The following is a 16,589-nucleotide window of genomic DNA, read 5'->3' on the forward strand; positions in this document are numbered from 1 at the left end:
GGGTTAATACTGTGTGCAGGGGACACTAATGGACATAATAGAGTTCTGAGGAGGGGGTCGGTTGAGGTCTTCGGCGTCGGTTTGGGGGGGGGCCCATGTCAAAAGTTCGCCACGGGGCCCCGCCATTCCTAGTTACGCCACTGTATAGTACCACAAAATATTGGCCTATTTTCTGTGAAGTGAACATTTATACAGTATTGTTATACTTCTGTTAAGTCTGTGGTCAAAATACCCAGCACAGGCACAGAGGCGCCTACTTTAAAATGTATGGTAAAAGAGAGAATGCCAATAGATGGGGTAATGTAAGAAAGATAATGTGGGTGGCTGCAATGAAGTAGCAGCATCACTGTGCAGTAGTAGGCCACATTTCTCCATTTCCTGAGGCAGCAGCAGCAGTTACAGCAGCAGGATGAAGTTTCCTTTGACAGTTACTGGTTACTTTGGGACAGTGTATATCTAGAACACCCTTTACAGTTCATTTGTGACCCAATAGAGGAATTTCTGTCTTCAATATCTTTGTCTTTTCTTCTAAAATACAGCAAACCAAGTGATAAGGAACTTATTCAAGATAGCATTCCTGTTGATGAGTTGTATAAGAACAGTCAACATTTGGTTTGCAATGAAGGGGATTAGAAGCAGACGCAAGAAGGCATTTAAATATATAGATACCTTTGTAGCAATGGTGGTGATGATAGGGAGTCAGGGCTAATCATACAAGAAGCTCATGACCAGTGGCGTAACTAGGAATGGCGGGGCCCCGTGGCAAACTTTTGACATGGGGCCCCCCCGACACCGAAGATCTCGACCGAGTCCCTCCTACGCATTCCTGCGCGCTCTATTATGTCCCTTAGTGGCCCCTGCACACAGTATTATACCCAATAATGGCCCCTGCACACAGTATTATACCCAATAATGGCCCCTGCACACAGTATTATGTCCCTTAGTGGCCCCTACACACAGTATTATCCCCCATAGTGGCTCCTGTACACAGTATTATCCCCCATAGTGGCCCCTGCACACAGTATTATGTCCCTTAGTGGCCCCTACAGGACTAAATACTGTCACTGCTGACCGCTATACCAGGACAAATTGTGGATAAAAAAAAATCTGGTCCTGTGCATTACAATTTAGTAACTCCATGTGCCTCATAGTAATAGCAGTTAACCCCATCATCTCCCTCACATTAACCCCTGTTTGCCTCACCATAAGAATTACTGATATGTGAGAGACATGGAGGTAATAATAAAGTATCTTCATTACTATTACCCCCATATGTCTCACATATCAGTAACTCTTATGGTGAGGCAAACAGGGGTTAATGTGAGGGAGATGATGGGGTTAACTGCTATTACTATGAGGCACATGGAGTCACTAAAACACAAGTAATCCCCCCAAATGCCTGATAGTAATAAGTATAGTAACCCCAATACGTACCTGTGTAGCTTCAGTTTCATTTTCCTGGAGCAGCTTCTTCCTCCAGTGCAGGACGGCAGGGATAAGCCCCGCCTCCTCCTCTCATTGGTGGGCAGAGGACAGCAGAGAAAGGGAGGGGGGAGAGAGGGGGAACGTCCTGCAGCGCTGACAGGAGCCAGACCTGCAGCTCCTGTGTCTCAGCCATTGCTGCAGCTTCGGGGCCCCCTGTTGGTGGAAAGTATTCCACCAACAGTGGGCCCCGATCATTATACTCGGGGGTCCGAAAAGACCTCCGAGCATAATGATAGCAGCGGTAGCAGCTGTCACCGGGCCCCTAATGTCCCGGGCCCTGTGGCAGCTGCTACCGCTGCTATGGTGGTAGTTACGCCACTGCTCATGACATATCAACGTGTGAGAAAAGTGGTGAGGATGATAATGGCATTGATGATTTTTTCTTGTCACCCTGATCTGGTTTCCAGGTCCTGTCCTAGGAGGTGATGACAACATCAGAGGAGAGTGATGGTGGTAAATAAACAGCAGCACCAACATATTGGCAAACAACACCTGCCAGGAGCAGATCTGCTTCTACAGTGTTCAGATCAGAAGTAGGTGCGGTTGCTCCTGCTGTTGGTGCAGGCTCAAAACAATGTTGTCCAAAGCTTTGTGTGGGAATTTTCTCTACATTACTGGACAGTAGCATAACGTTGTGGAAGCTCTGCAGACAAACTGTAAATCTCGACAGGCCACATCCACAAGTAGTAAGTAGTTTTTTTCTCTTCCTCCAATTAATGCTGCTCCTTCTCCATTCCATCGTCAGTCATTCATAATGGAATGTGTTAGCAGACAACAATATGTGCTCAGTCATCTGCTTGTTTGCCAACTGAACTCTTCCTGGCAAGGTAGTCGGTGGTGTAGTTCCTTCCATAACACTGCCTTTAGGCAATTGATAGCATGTGCTCAGCCTCAATGGAGGATACCTAGTTGAAATTACTTCTCAAAGAAAGCTGTTCCTGTCTTCCCCTCTTGGTGGAGGAGAATGTGGGTCACTCCTTGTAATTGTTGTTTGCGTCTAGGTGCACCCCACTATTAACACATGGAGCATCAATTACAGTCTGGGACAGTACATGTCTTTCACAGCCCACTGGGTAAATGTTTTGTATGGTAGTGACAGCAATATACCACTGCAATGTATGACCGCAATTGCTGCCCCACTAGTTCCTGACTAGACTACACTTGATCTGGTGCAGACCTGGTTTTGTCACAAGGCATTAATCCAATATACAGAAGGCAGTGTTGCTTGTACTCCTCTCCTTCTTTACATAAGTATAAACTGAGGGTTGGCCTTATTCATACCTGTTTAGCCTAGGATAAACAAGCCATATAGCAGGCCAGTTACTGTTCTGCATTGAGCAGCAAATTTTCTACTGGATGTTTCTCCATCAACTCCAACTGGGCATCTAATCAGTGACAATACATGAAGATTCTGTCTGCGCTGCATTTGTGGAAATAGCACATGCTTCCTGCACAGTGTATGTCATAAATTTGCTGGTACAACATTCCAAATTGCTGTAATTCGACATCGCATATGGTGTATGAGCAATGTAGATTAGATTTGTGTTTACATAGTCGGATAGATAGTGTGGTTTGAAAAAAAAGACTCAAATTCAACCAGGAGATCAAAAAGGGCATGACTGAAGGAAATAAGTATTCTGTACATTTACTACTGCATCAATACTATTTTGCTCTGAAAAAGTAATTTAAGCCTTTTTTTTGTTTTTAACTCTTCCTCATTCTGTGCCGTATTATTAGATGCACTAAGTGTATACTGAAAACTCAGCGTTGTAATAGTACAGAAGCTGTGTCTGCAGTATTACCTCGGTTGTTTTAACAGCCGAGGCTCAGGAAGATACCCTGACTCTGGCAGATTAACCCCTTGGTTGCCATGATCAATAGTGATCACGGCATCCAGGGGCCAGGATCAATTTTAAAATCCGATTTCCGATCATTTTCCAGTCGAACCTGATCCCAATCCCAATTCTGATCCTAATGTAAGTCAATGGGATTTTTTTATTGATCAAAAATCAGATTTTAAAAATTATCCTGTTCACTACACAGAGTGGAGTCCAAAAATTTTGGACTCCACACTGTGTAGTGATTAAAAAATCTGCCGGCAACTTAGTCCCCCCACTTAACTGCACAGAACCGTTGCCGCCTCCTCTCCCAGTGTGTATTCCGCTCCCCGGAGCTCCGGGCCATTGTACTCTCCTCTCTCTCTTCACACGCCGCCAGAATGCTGTGCACGCCCCCCGCCTCCCTATGCGGGTGTGACTGATGCTGGGAGAAGGCGGGGCTTGTTGTGGCTAAGGAGAGTGTGGGCGGGTACAGGGCGGGGAGACGTGAGTACATTGTTCCCATCCCTGTGCCTGCCCACACTCTCCTAAGCCAAAACAAGCCCCGCCTACTCCCAGCAGTAACACTAGCCTAGGGAGGCGGGGGCACGCACAGCGCTCTGCTGGCATGCGAAGAGAGAGAGCAGCTCTGGGGAGCGGCAGTGGTTCTGTGCAGGTAAGTGAGTTGAGCGATTGGGATCGGAATTCCATTCCCGATCTTTTTTAGGTGGGATCGGAAACCGATCGCGATCGTGAAATTTACTCGATCGCCGATGGGGATCCGATATTATCCCATACATAGATTAAGGGGATATTGTCACTCCTTAGGGAGAGACCACCATGTAGGTGTGTGGAGTCTTATAAAGCCATTTTCGCTCCACTGTGGGGTATTGTGGGAATAATATGCAAATGTGTTTCCCAGGCTATAAATAAGGAAACAAGGCCTCAGTATGCTGCCCTCTATTGGAAGCAGCCCCCATGAACATCATGCCCAACTTTTCAACAAGCCTTTAATTGAAATGATTTGGGATTTTGCCAAATCAGTATCATCCCAACTGTGGACGGCCATTTCAATCTGATTGGATCAGCACAGTCTAAGGAGAACTGACTTGGCAGAGGTGAGAGACTTCTAGACCAGATTAAGAGGATATTGTAACTCCTTAGGGAGAGTCCACCATGTAGGTGTATGGAGTCTTATAAAGCCATTTTCACTAACCCCACATCATTGCAATTAAAGGCTTGTTGAAAAGTTGGGCATGATGTTCAAGGGAGCTGCTTCCAATAGAGGGCAGCATACTGAGGCAGTGTTTCCTTATTTACATCCTGGGAAACACATTTGCATATTCTTCCCACAATTATCCCATACAGTGAACACAGCAAAAAAATATACACTGCAATTCACAAAATAATGTATTTTGGTCACCTTGCTTTCCACAAAAAATAGCAATAAAAAATAACAAAAACTTTATACATACCAAACATTGGAACTGATGAAAAAAAATGCAACTTGGCCCGCAAATAAAAAGCCCTTACATAACTCCATCAACAAAATCATAAACAAGTTACAGGCATAAGAATTTGGAAAGTTGTTAATTTTTAAAAAGTGACTTTAAAAAAAATAAAAAATAGGTAAAACATGATAAAAACAATATAAATATGGTATAGATGTAATTATAATGACCCCCTGGACAAAGTTAAGTAAAGAAGATGTGTTGTATTATCATGTCACTTCTATATGGACTTTACTATCCCACATTGATCATGGAATCTCAGTACTTCTATATGGATTATTTTATCTCCACTATTCTGCATTGATCATGAATTTCAGTAGCCTACTGATTATACTTACCAGAAATGATTTTTTTTTTATATAGCTTATGAATTACAGTATAGTAATTTGCCACTACTTTTTACACTTTCCAATGTGTTAAGATGTTATTATGAAATATGTATATATTATGTTTTTTGCTGTGTGTTATTTATTTGAAGAGACTTCAGTTCATTAAACTTGAGAAAGGGCAAATTCGTGCCCGAAACGTGTCGTGTGTCCGAACTAATAAAAGATTGAATTTGTTCAACAGGTGAAGCGCAGATTGTTCTTTGGTCCTTGCATTCACTTGAATGGGTTTGTAAAGGTGACTGCCCGTATCCGCCTGCAGCCTGTCCGTGGGGAAAACAGTTTTTTTATTCAGACACAAAGTCGGACATGCAGGACTTTGTGTTGGGCTAAAAATAAGGGGTGTCCATACTTTTGTATGCCACTGTATCATTCATCATAGCAACAGACACTAAGTATAGCAGAGTAACTGACACAGACTTAGTTCTCTTTGTGTCATTGACTGTAATGTTAGGTAAACAGCATAACATACCCCGTCTTTCATCGTGTTTGTTAACTTCTGTTATGGAAGAAAAAAGCCCAGCATTCAGAATTAGAGGTGAATGCAAATGGACACCCAACAGAGGGGACTCCGTCATTTAATGCCCATTGCTCTTATTCTGTGTGAGAGCAACAAACATTTACAATGGTAAGGTGAATCTATAGACTTTTCTACATGGAATTACCTTGTGTCTAAAGCACTTATTCATAGGAAAAGTTTTAGATTTCATCATTTACAATGATCATTAGATTTACAATGTTTTGCTATAGCCTTGATTTAGCAGCATAAAACAAATAGAAAAGGGAGATGCATTTCTTTCAAGTGGTTTGCGCTTTTATGATTTATAAAACTAAATCCTGGATGTTTCAGCTAACTTAGTCTGTACTTCTGTGAACACTCATTGTTTGTATAACATTGTAAAATCTTAATAAAAATAGAATTTGAGTTGAGCGCAAAATGGAAGAGTTTTCTGTGACACACAACGAACTGGTTAATGCTCACAATACACTTGAAGCGGAGGTTCGTTGGTTAAAAATTAAAGTGGCTGACTCTGAAGATCGTTCAAGGCGTAATAACATCAAGTTACGTGGGATCCGGAGGACATTGCTCCTGAGAACTCGCCAGCTTATATTAAACGCCTGTTCAAAAAGGTGCTGCCTCACCTCACTGAACTGGACCTCACTCCCCAAAGCTGGTTCAGCCCCTGCCGAAGCCCCCAGAGATGTTCTGACCAGAGTCCACTTTTATCACATCAAAGATTCCATTCTTACAGAAGCCCGGAAGTATGGTACCTTTCCTGCACCCTTTGCAGCTATTTCCCTATACCCGGACTTGTCTGCTGCCACTATGCAAGCACGGCGCAACCTGGCACCCGTTACCAAGATCCTTCGAGAGCGGGGCATAAGATATCACTGGGGCTTCCCCACCAAGCTGTTGGTCTCCCGCAACTGTGTTATTCATTCAATTCCAACGGCAGATGTGGGGATGTCACTCCTGCGCAAATGGCACCTGACCTCTGGGGACTCACCCCTCTTGGATGCCTAAGGACTGGCACACTGTGGATGACCCACAATGAAGATTTGATCTGTTTTTCTGCAGGTGGACATGTATGCTTTACAATCTAGTATGCTCGTAGCCTAGGGCAAGTTGCCTGTTATATGCTATAGTTAAGACTTATTAAGTGATAGGCTGCTTAACACTTTCTCTTCCCCCCCTTAATAACAAGTTATCCGGTGTATTTTTACACTATGATGTTTGGTTCCTATTATTTGTTTCTGTTGATTACTTGGTGTATCCTCTGGTTTAATTATGTAACCCTGTGTAGCTCTTATGCTCTCTTAAGTATGCCCGTACTGCCCACACCTTGCTATACCTCTCTTGATACTTTAAGATGGTCCTTCACGTTTCTTCCCTGAATGTCAGAGGTCTGAACAGCCCGTATAAAAGGAGCTCAGTCTGGAGGGAAGCGCGCCATCTCCGGTTCGATGTCCTTATGTTGCAGGAGACACACTTTCACTCCGAAAAAAGCCCCAATTTTACTAATCCAGCATTTCCCCATATTTGTAAAGCCTCATGTGTGGCTAAACGCAAAGGAGTATTGGTTGCTATACGTGACTCGGTAGCCTTCTCACTTGAATCTATGTTATCGGACCCCAAAGGCCGCTTCTTAGGTCTTAACTGTACAATTAACAATGTTAAATACACTCTGGTGTATTTTCCCAACCACTCTCAGGAATCTTATTGGAAATCGCTACTTGTCAAAATCCGGTCCTTTGCTACTGGCATGTTAATAATTGGGGGGACATTAATTGTCTAGTTGACAACCATTGAGACTCCTCCAATCCTCATAGGTCTTCCTCATACTATCTCCCTCCCTTTTAGATCAGGAACTATACGATGTGTGGAGATGCCAACATGGAAGTGAGAGAAACTATAGTTTTTTTTCGTCTTCCTCCTCCACCTACTCTAGAATCGGTTTCTCCCTCACTGATAAAATTGGGCTGATGCAGATGGAATCGTCTCATATTGGAACTATCACTTGGACAGATCACGCCCCAGTATCTCTATCCCTTCGTGAAAAGTTTTCCACAGCCCTCCCCTCCCAATGGCGCTTGAACGAATATATTTTGGACCACCCATCTCATGGAACCCGCCTCCACGAGGCTCTTGTAGAATATTTTTCTAACACTGCCCCTACCGTCACAGACCCGTATACTCTCTGGAATGCCCATAAGGCATACATGTGTAGGATCCTTATCCAGGCCTGCGCAAGAGCTAAGAAAGACCGTTCGGAGGAGGCGGACAGGCTGCTCTGCTCCCTGTCCTCCTTATCTTCAATTAACAATCTGAATCCCACCCCTACTGTCTCTGCTGAAATCAGGAAATGTCAGTTGCGTCTGCAGGGCCTGTTGGCCCATTAACAGGACCTCGCCTTTAAAAGGTTTCAATGTCAGGCATATGTCCATAATAGCAGGGCTAGTGCTTTTTTAGCTTTTTTAGTAAGATTTAACAGGCCCAACCTAAGTCATGTATAGCTTACCTACTGAATTCTAGAGGTGAGAAGGTTATCGACCCACGGATAAATTTCGCTCCTACTACAATTCCCAGGAACGTACCAACCTACTATACAGGAGATTGATAAGTTTTTAAACTCAGTATCTCTCCCCTGCCTTTCATCTGTGCAGGCCCAATCGTTAGCCACTCCCATCTCCCTACTGGAGATTCACTGAGCTATATCCTCGTTGAAACCACAGAAATCTCCTGGCCCTGATGGGTTTTCTGGGATTTACTATAAAAGATTTGCGGAGGTCCTATCTCCCTATCTTTTGCAGGTGTTTAGGAAGGCTGCGAAGGACCAGCGATTCCCAGCTGAAATGTTGTCTGCTACTGTTGTGACTCTCCTACTGCACTCGCTAATTTTAGGCCCATCTCGCTTCTAAACGTTGATGTTAAATTATACGCCAAGATACTAGCTGAGAGGTTGTTGCATCTTCTCCCCCGCCTGATTAAACCAGACCAGGTGGGCTTCGTCCTTGGCAGGCAGGCAGGCAGGCTCTAGATGGCACACGCAGGTTTATCAACCTTATACAAAAAGCAGAGCAGGATGGAGTTCCATCCTTGCTCCTAGCCTTAGATGATGAAAAAGCATTCGACAGAGTTCACTGGAGCTATCTTGACCAACTTTTGGATAAATCTGGGATGGGCCCGTTTTTCAAATCTGTCCGTCTGCACTTATGCTATCCTCAGGCTTCTTGTCGGAATCCTTTTCAATACCCTGTTTCCTCAAAAATTAGTCATCCCCGAAGGTTAGACATCCCCCAATAATAATAATCTTTCTGCGCAAAGATTGTATGAAGAAAAACATTGCAGCCGGCTGAACACTGTGCTGTGTCATGTTCCGTGTGCACGATGTTCCGTGTGCTGCTGACGCCACTGCGATACGTTGTACCCACTGTTCCTGCTGTGGTAGGATGAGCTGTGCGTACACTAAGCATCGTATACGGTGGTGGTGGGGGGTCCACTCTCCCAGCTCATCCCCCATCAGCAGGACCAATGGATACAACATACGATATTACAGCAGCAGCACACAGAGCACCGCACACAGCGTTCAGCTGGCTGCCATGTTTTTCTTCATACAGTCTTTGCACAGCGAGCACATCTCAGAGTAGTGCAGTGATGGCAGCAGCACACAAAAATAAAATAAGACATCCCCTGAAAATAAGACTTAGCATATCTTTAGGACCAAAATTTAATATAAGACACTGTCTTATTTTGGGGGAAACACGGTATCTAACAGAACCCGCCAAGGTTGTCCCCTCTCTTCCATCATATTAGTAATTGAGCCCCTGGCAGAATGCATTAGAACTGAGGAGGAAATTACAGGCATCTCAGTTGGCCGTCATCAGCACCAAATAGGCCTCTATGCCGATGTCATTCTCTCCCTGACGCGTCCTGACCTCTCCTTGCATGCCGCTACAAATGTCCTTGATAATTTTGGGAAAATCTCCTACTACAAAGTAAATCCTTCCAAATCCCAAAACCCTATTATTATCCCTTCCACTCTACGAGCAGACCTGAGTACTACTTTTCCCTACCAGTAGAAGGACGACTGCATCACTTATTTGGGTATCTCTCTGACTTCACCTAGTTCCAGCTTATTCTCCTCAAATTATATTCCCCTCCTGTCTAAGGTGTCTTCCCTCCTGACCGCCTTCTCAAAACCCATGCTCTCCTGGGTGAGCAGAATCGCTATTGTCAAGATGATGGTGTAGCCCATAATCCTATATCTGTTTCGTACAGTGATTATTCCTATTCCCGACTCCTATCTAACCAAGCTCCAATGCATTTTGACTCATTTTATTTGGGAGGGCAAAAGATCTAGGGTCCGCTTCCAAGTCATGTCCAGACCATGGACTAAGGGAGAGGCTGGGGTCCCAGATGTCAAGAGGTACTATATGGCCACAGTCTTAGAGCAGCTTAGAACCTGGTGGGATGAATCCTCTAATTGGCGTTGGACGAAGATTGAAGAGGATATGATAGGTGTGCCACTTATGAGCTTATTAAGCCCTACGGAGCTTGCCCCCCCTACTGTGGCGACCCCCTTTTTAGTGTACAAACCTCTATTTGGGCATGGAGATATTTGCTGTCACACTCCTCTTTGGAAGATCTAGCTCCTCTAATCAAGCTCCCGTTACTCTATCTGACTACATTTATTCCGCCATTGGAGGTCCGGAGATGGATATATAAGGGTCTTTATAAAATTGCCCAACTCTATTCAGATGGCCATTTCAAAACATTCTCTATGTTGAGAGATGAGTTCGATCTTCTAAAGAATGACTTCTTTAAATACTTGCCGATTAAGCATCTTTTCTAGACTTATGACGTATCGAGGCTCATATTCCCTAAAGTGGCCCTATGACTGTGGAGGCAGCTAGCCTCCACAAAAGGTGGCACCTCATCGTTTTACTGTTTCCTCTCTGTCCCATCCAGACAGTCCAAGCCCGTGTGTTTAATGAGATGGGAATCCGATCTTGCGAGACCTATCTCTTTACAGGAATGGTATGATGCCAGCAGTTTTGTTAAGCGAGTATCGAGGGGTGCGGCCCATTGGGAGACAGCACAAAAGATCTTACTCCGCTGGTATAGAACTCCTAACCAACTGGCGTATGTAGATACCACCTATTTGAAGTTTTGCTGGAGAGGATGTGGGCAGGTAGGCTCCGTCATCCATATGTGGTGGGAATGCCCCCCAGTTCAGGCCTTCTGGGTGGCTGTTTTTTTTATTTTATGTCCTTTGTGGTTGGCTTCAATATTTCGCCATCACCAAGTCTTGCGCTTTGTTTCCTGGATTCTGGTACATTCCCAACTGGTTCACATACTGTCCTGGGTCAGATTATCTTTGCAGCTAGATCCATGATTGCCCGTCAATGGCGAGCTGCTCCTTGTTTGACTGTGAATGAGCTGGTCCACCATGTTAATTTAGCATATACCCTGGAAAGGATGCTAGCCACCAAAAATCACACCTTTTTCCAAATTCCGCTCTAAATGGGCTCTCTGGCTGCCCCTAAAGGAGAAGGGGAGAAGTTCCCACAGCTAGATTCTGCTCCCCCTACTCTGCTCTCCCTGATAGACACTAGCTCCTGGTAGGTGAAGGGCTTGACATATTCCCCTAGCCTTATATCTATCTCAGTTTTGGGCATGATGCAACATTGTAGTGAGCTATGTATTGTTGTACTTTGCATTACCAAGGTAGTTTGTTTTTTGTTCTATGTTATCTACCCCCTATTATTGTCACTGTTCCCCCCATCCCTTGTATCTTACTGCTGATTTCTTTGTTTTTTTCTCTCAAGTGTCTATCCCCTAAGGTTAAACCTTGCGGATTGGACTCTTCTGCTGATGGCTATAGGTCTTGTTTATCTGGAGCATTTTTGCTGACTTTATGACCGGACTGTGCGTTCCCGAACCAGATTATCTGTAATTTTTCAGTATTTTACATATGTTTTCATATTTTTTTTATGTTGTAGAGCTCTGCTTCCTTTTTATGCTCTCAAAAGTTTCAATAAAAACCAAATTTAAAATATAAAAATAGAATTAGAATCTGGATAAACATATAGCTGGGATGATTTAGGAAAACCTGCACTCGGAGTTGGACCCGATGGCCCTTGAGGTCCCTTCCAACTCTACCATAAGAAAAAAAAAAAAATAAAATAAAAAATAAATAAATAAATAAATCCTGTGTCCAAAAATGCCGGTCTACAAATGCATTTTTTTTTTTTTACTTCTTATAGTGAACGCCGTAGCATGCCAAATTGCCGTTTTTTCCACTGTTTCATCTCTGATAAAAATTTGAACAAAAAGTGATCAAAATAGTAAACATTCCATTAAAACTATATGATTAAAAGGTACACCTAGCCCCACAAAAAAAAGATGCCTTATGCATTTGTGTATGCGGAAATATAAAAAAGTTATAGGTGTCAGAATATGGCAACTTTAAAGAATTTTTTCTTTGCAAAGTTTTAGATTTTTGTTAACGTGTTAAAATGTAAATAAGACTATAGAAATTTGGTATCCCTGGCATCGTACTGAAACATAGCATACAGGTGACATGAATGCCGCACAAATGCACTTTATCTCATATTCTACCTCTTTCACAATTTTTTCCAGCTTCCCAGTACATTGTACAGAATAATAACTGGTACCACTATGAAGAACAATTTGTCCTACAAATATCAAACCCTCATATGACTCTGAACGGAAAAATAAAAAAGTTATGGGGTTTCGAAAGTAGGGAGTCGAAAATTGAAAAATGTCACTAGCGGGAAGGGGTTAATGACATTAAAAACAAAATCCTATTCTCTACTAAACCAGAAAGTTTTGTTTAGCCTTTCCTCTTTATAAAAAAAAATCCATTGTCAGTGCATATTCCACTTAGTAAGTAGCTTACTAATACTTTTCTTTCAACAGTGCATTATTTTGTCCATTGAGAACATCTTCACGAGATGCAGGAGAACAAATCCGACCCCCTTCTACTCTTGTGCTGTAACCAACTTTACCAGAGCATGCCTGATTGCATAGTTGAAAGTAGTTTTCACATTTTGTCGTAAGTATTTTAATAGATTTTTTTTTTGCCCCTTTGTGTTCTTAACTAGTGGCATCGAGCAAGAAATCTGTGGCCATAGCAATGGACTACATGCTATTATAATTTACTACTTGGTGTAAAGTATAAAGTTTGACATACCTGAATTTCTGTGGGTTCTATTTTGTCTACTTTTCACTTGCTCTGTCCATAAAGTAGGATAGCGGGATGCAAAATCTAAAGCATAAGGAACCCAAAAATGAATTCTTATAAAATATGAAATAAGTTATGACAGGATATAAAACAAAGCATAAGTTTAAGGGTTTTCTGGGAAAAGCCTGCAATTTCAGAGAAAGTCTGAGGCGGAAATCCATCAGGTTTTTTGTTTTTTTTTGCAGCATTTTTCACAGAAAGGAAAACTCTGCGGACATCCTGCCCATATTATATAGATACGGAAAACACCAACGTTTCTGTAGGTATGATTGACATGCTGTGATTTTCAAAAACACTGCTTTTCTGTTGCAGGTTTTTTTTATTTATTTTTTTTCTTAAGCAGTGTGTGGATGGGATTAGCTAGAATTCTATCCACTTTGTAAGTAATGTAAAACACAGTATTTTTTGCCGCAGTGTCTCCATAGCAGCCGTACCGCTGCATTTTTGCAATGTGGGACTCAGACCTTAATGGGTTTTCTAGCCCTTAAAATCCTTTATAAGCAAGTGACAATTGCATAGAAATAAGTAATGCTCATATACAGTGGCATAACTAGGAGTGGCGGGGCCCCGTGGCGAACTTTTCACATGCCCCCCCCTTGACTGACCCCCTCCTACACATTCCTGCGCACTCTATAATGCCCCATAGTGGCCTCTTCACACAGTATTATGTGCCTTAGTGGCCCCTGCACACAGTATTATCCCCCATAGTAGCCCCTGCACACAGTATTATGTCCCTTAGTGGCCCCTGAACACAGTATTATCCCCCATAGTGGCGCCTGCACACAGTATTATCCCCCATAGTGGCCCCTGCACACAGTATTATTCCCCATAGTGGCCCCTGCACACAGTATTATGTCCCTTAGTGGCCCCTGCACACAGTATTATCCCCCATAGTGTCCCCTGCACACAGTATTATGTCCCTTAATGGCCCCTGCACACAGTATTATCCCCAATAGTGGCCCCTGCACACAGTATTATCCCCCATAGTCGCCCCTGCACACAGTATTATGTTCCACTGTGGGCACCCATAAACAATAATTATACTCTGGGGTCTTTTCTGACCCCAGAGTTTAATAATCGGAGACCCGGGGGAATAAAAACATAAAAAACTACTGTTTCTTACCTGTCCCCTGGCTCCTACGCTGTCAGCCTCTGCTGCCGTCCTTCTTCAATGACATCGGACATCACATGACCCGGGAAGCAGGCCGGGTTCATGTGACGTCAGACAACTAGGAAGGAGGCCTGGCAGGATCATGGAGAGGTAAGTAACAGTGTTTTTTATGTTTCTTACCTCTCCCGGTCCGCCAATCATTATACTCGGGGGTCCGAAAAGACCCCTGAGTATAATGATAGCAGCGGTAGTGGCTGTCACCGGGCCCCTAATGTCCCGCGCCCTGTGGCAGCTGCCTCTGCTGCTATGGCGGTAGTTACGCCACTGCTCATATATAAATCCCCTGCTGCTCCAATGCCAGCTTTTCCAGGGTCCTTTTATTCTTTGTATTTTAGCAATCATGTGGTGTAGTGACATGTTACCTCTGCTGCCAACCTTTGCCTATAGCTGTAATGTGTCATGCCCTCTGAGGTCACTGCTGCAGACAGACAACATTTCTGGATCCAGGACACAGAGATAGGTATGGGTTGTCAGGTTAGCGTCAGCATGGGAGTGGCAAGAAAATTTTACTGATTGGTTATTTTATGGTTCAGTTGTTTTTTATTGAGTATATGTACAAGGAGTAACAAGTAAACCCCAGGAATGACGAGACAGTTTGACTTCTGAAAGTTCTGAAATTTCCCCACTGTGGGACTATGAAATAATTATCTTATCTTCTGTATTAAAGCACACATAAGTTTTCCGAACACAAATAAAAACAAGTAATAATGTGAAAAAAATAACTCATCAACAACCTTGTAACACATGCGAAAAAGAACGTAAAAAGATATAGGGTAGATGAAAAATCAAAAGATAAGAAAAGTGAGTAGTGATATGGGGAAGGTAGAGCAACAAGGGAGGGGAGAGGGGTGGTAGAAGTGTCCATGTTATACACCATCAGTTGGGTCACTGTATGTCTTTCATATTAAAATTATTGTCAGCTGTTTGTAGAAACTTTCATGGGTTTGGAAAACTCCTTCAGGCCGGGGCCCCACGGGCCGGAAATGCCACGGTAAAATCACGGCATTTTACAGTACTTGCAAAGTGGATGGGATTCACACGAAACCGTTGCAGTTTTGAAAATCGCAGCATGTCAGTTATATCTACGGAAACGCCGGCGCCTTTCTCATAGATATAATTGTAACAGAAGGTTTGCGGAGGAAAACTTTGTGAACTTTCTGTTCAAAGCGCTGCAGGAAGAACCGCGATGCCCCACATTGTGGAAATGCAGCTTTTTTGTTGCAGATTTTCTTGAGGTTTTTTGGGCCATAGCCAAGAATAGCTACAAATGGAATGGGAAATATATATGCAGTATTTATACTTCTAATTTCTGCTCAATCCACTCCTGGCTTTGGCTCAAATAACCGCAACAAAATCTGCAAAAAAAAAAGCTGCGTTTCCGCAATGTGGAGCCTCAGCCTTAAAGTGCATTGTTTGTGAACCTGCTTGTGGGGTGGCACACTCAGAAAAAATATACCTTATTTTATTTTTACTGGAACAGAAAGCTCTCCTGTAGCAAAGAACAAATTATATTCACTGTATGAAAACAGAATATGTACAAATGTACTAGAATGACAAAATTTCATTACCCTCTTCATCGCCTTGAGGTTGTGTTTCTAATGATGGAACAGAAACATCATCTGCAATAAAAAGAAGAAATGTAATCTTTAAAAACATAAATGACACAGTAAAAAATTGCACTGTAAATAGATGTAGATATATTATATAAAACAAAAACATTACAGAGTAACAGTCAGTGTAAAAAGTGGCTGAGAATGTATGTATTTGAAAGCATTGTCTATATAACATATAGGCACTAAAAGGAACACTACTTGGAACAACCTAACAGCACAAATTTAGCTGGGGTTAGAGCATAAAACACTAAGATGTAGCACTATACACTACATGGCAAAATTTTATACTGGGAAATTCAGGAACAATTGCTATATGGGACACTAAAGGGACACTTTGCCTATACTGCTGTGTCTTGTTTTATCCTAGCTGAACAAACTAAATTTTGCATAAAGATATCTCTTTGTCTAAAGGGAGATATTCTGTTCAAATTAATAATCTAGATAATCTATCTGCCTTCAGCTCTCATGCTCTTCCGAAAGATTTATAGTGGAGTGATATTTCATGAGAATGACTATCTATTACTGACCACTTTCTGGATGGCATTACTGTGTAGTGCTTTAGGGGATATTAGATGTATGCGGTCATTTACTATAAGTTACTAGTGGGTTTAATAAAGTGGCCCTATTTCAAGAGCTATTTAAAGAGGTTGTCCAGGAAGTTTTAATTGACTTACTTTATCCAGATAATGATGATGATGGACCTGATGATTCCAACCTCTTCACAACCCCCAAATCATGTGAACAGAAGCAATGCTCTGCTCCTCTGATTGCTAACACCCCAAACCCCCCTTCTCACCTGTGTTATGCGGGCAGTTGACTATAAGTAAAGCCAGCCCC

At 42.8% G+C, this 16,589-nt stretch overlaps 1 protein-coding gene across 1 annotated transcript in view; it reads right to left on the reverse strand.

The window, feature by feature from the left end:
* SMOC2 (SPARC related modular calcium binding 2) overlaps positions 1-16,589 on the reverse strand; it is a 240,022-nt gene that overhangs the window by 109,671 nt on the left and 113,762 nt on the right. Inside the window, exons 6-7 of the mRNA XM_075267794.1 lie at positions 15,708-15,758; positions 12,918-12,992 (exon numbers count right to left, since the gene is read on the reverse strand). Of these exons, the coding sequence (XP_075123895.1) occupies positions 12,918-12,992; positions 15,708-15,758 (126 nt within the window). The remainder of the gene's footprint in view (positions 1-12,917; positions 12,993-15,707; positions 15,759-16,589) is intronic.

The sequence above is a fragment of the Leptodactylus fuscus genome, chromosome 3 (genome assembly GCF_031893055.1).
Source record: "Leptodactylus fuscus isolate aLepFus1 chromosome 3, aLepFus1.hap2, whole genome shotgun sequence".
NCBI classification, from domain to species: Eukaryota; Metazoa; Chordata; class Amphibia; order Anura; family Leptodactylidae; genus Leptodactylus; species Leptodactylus fuscus.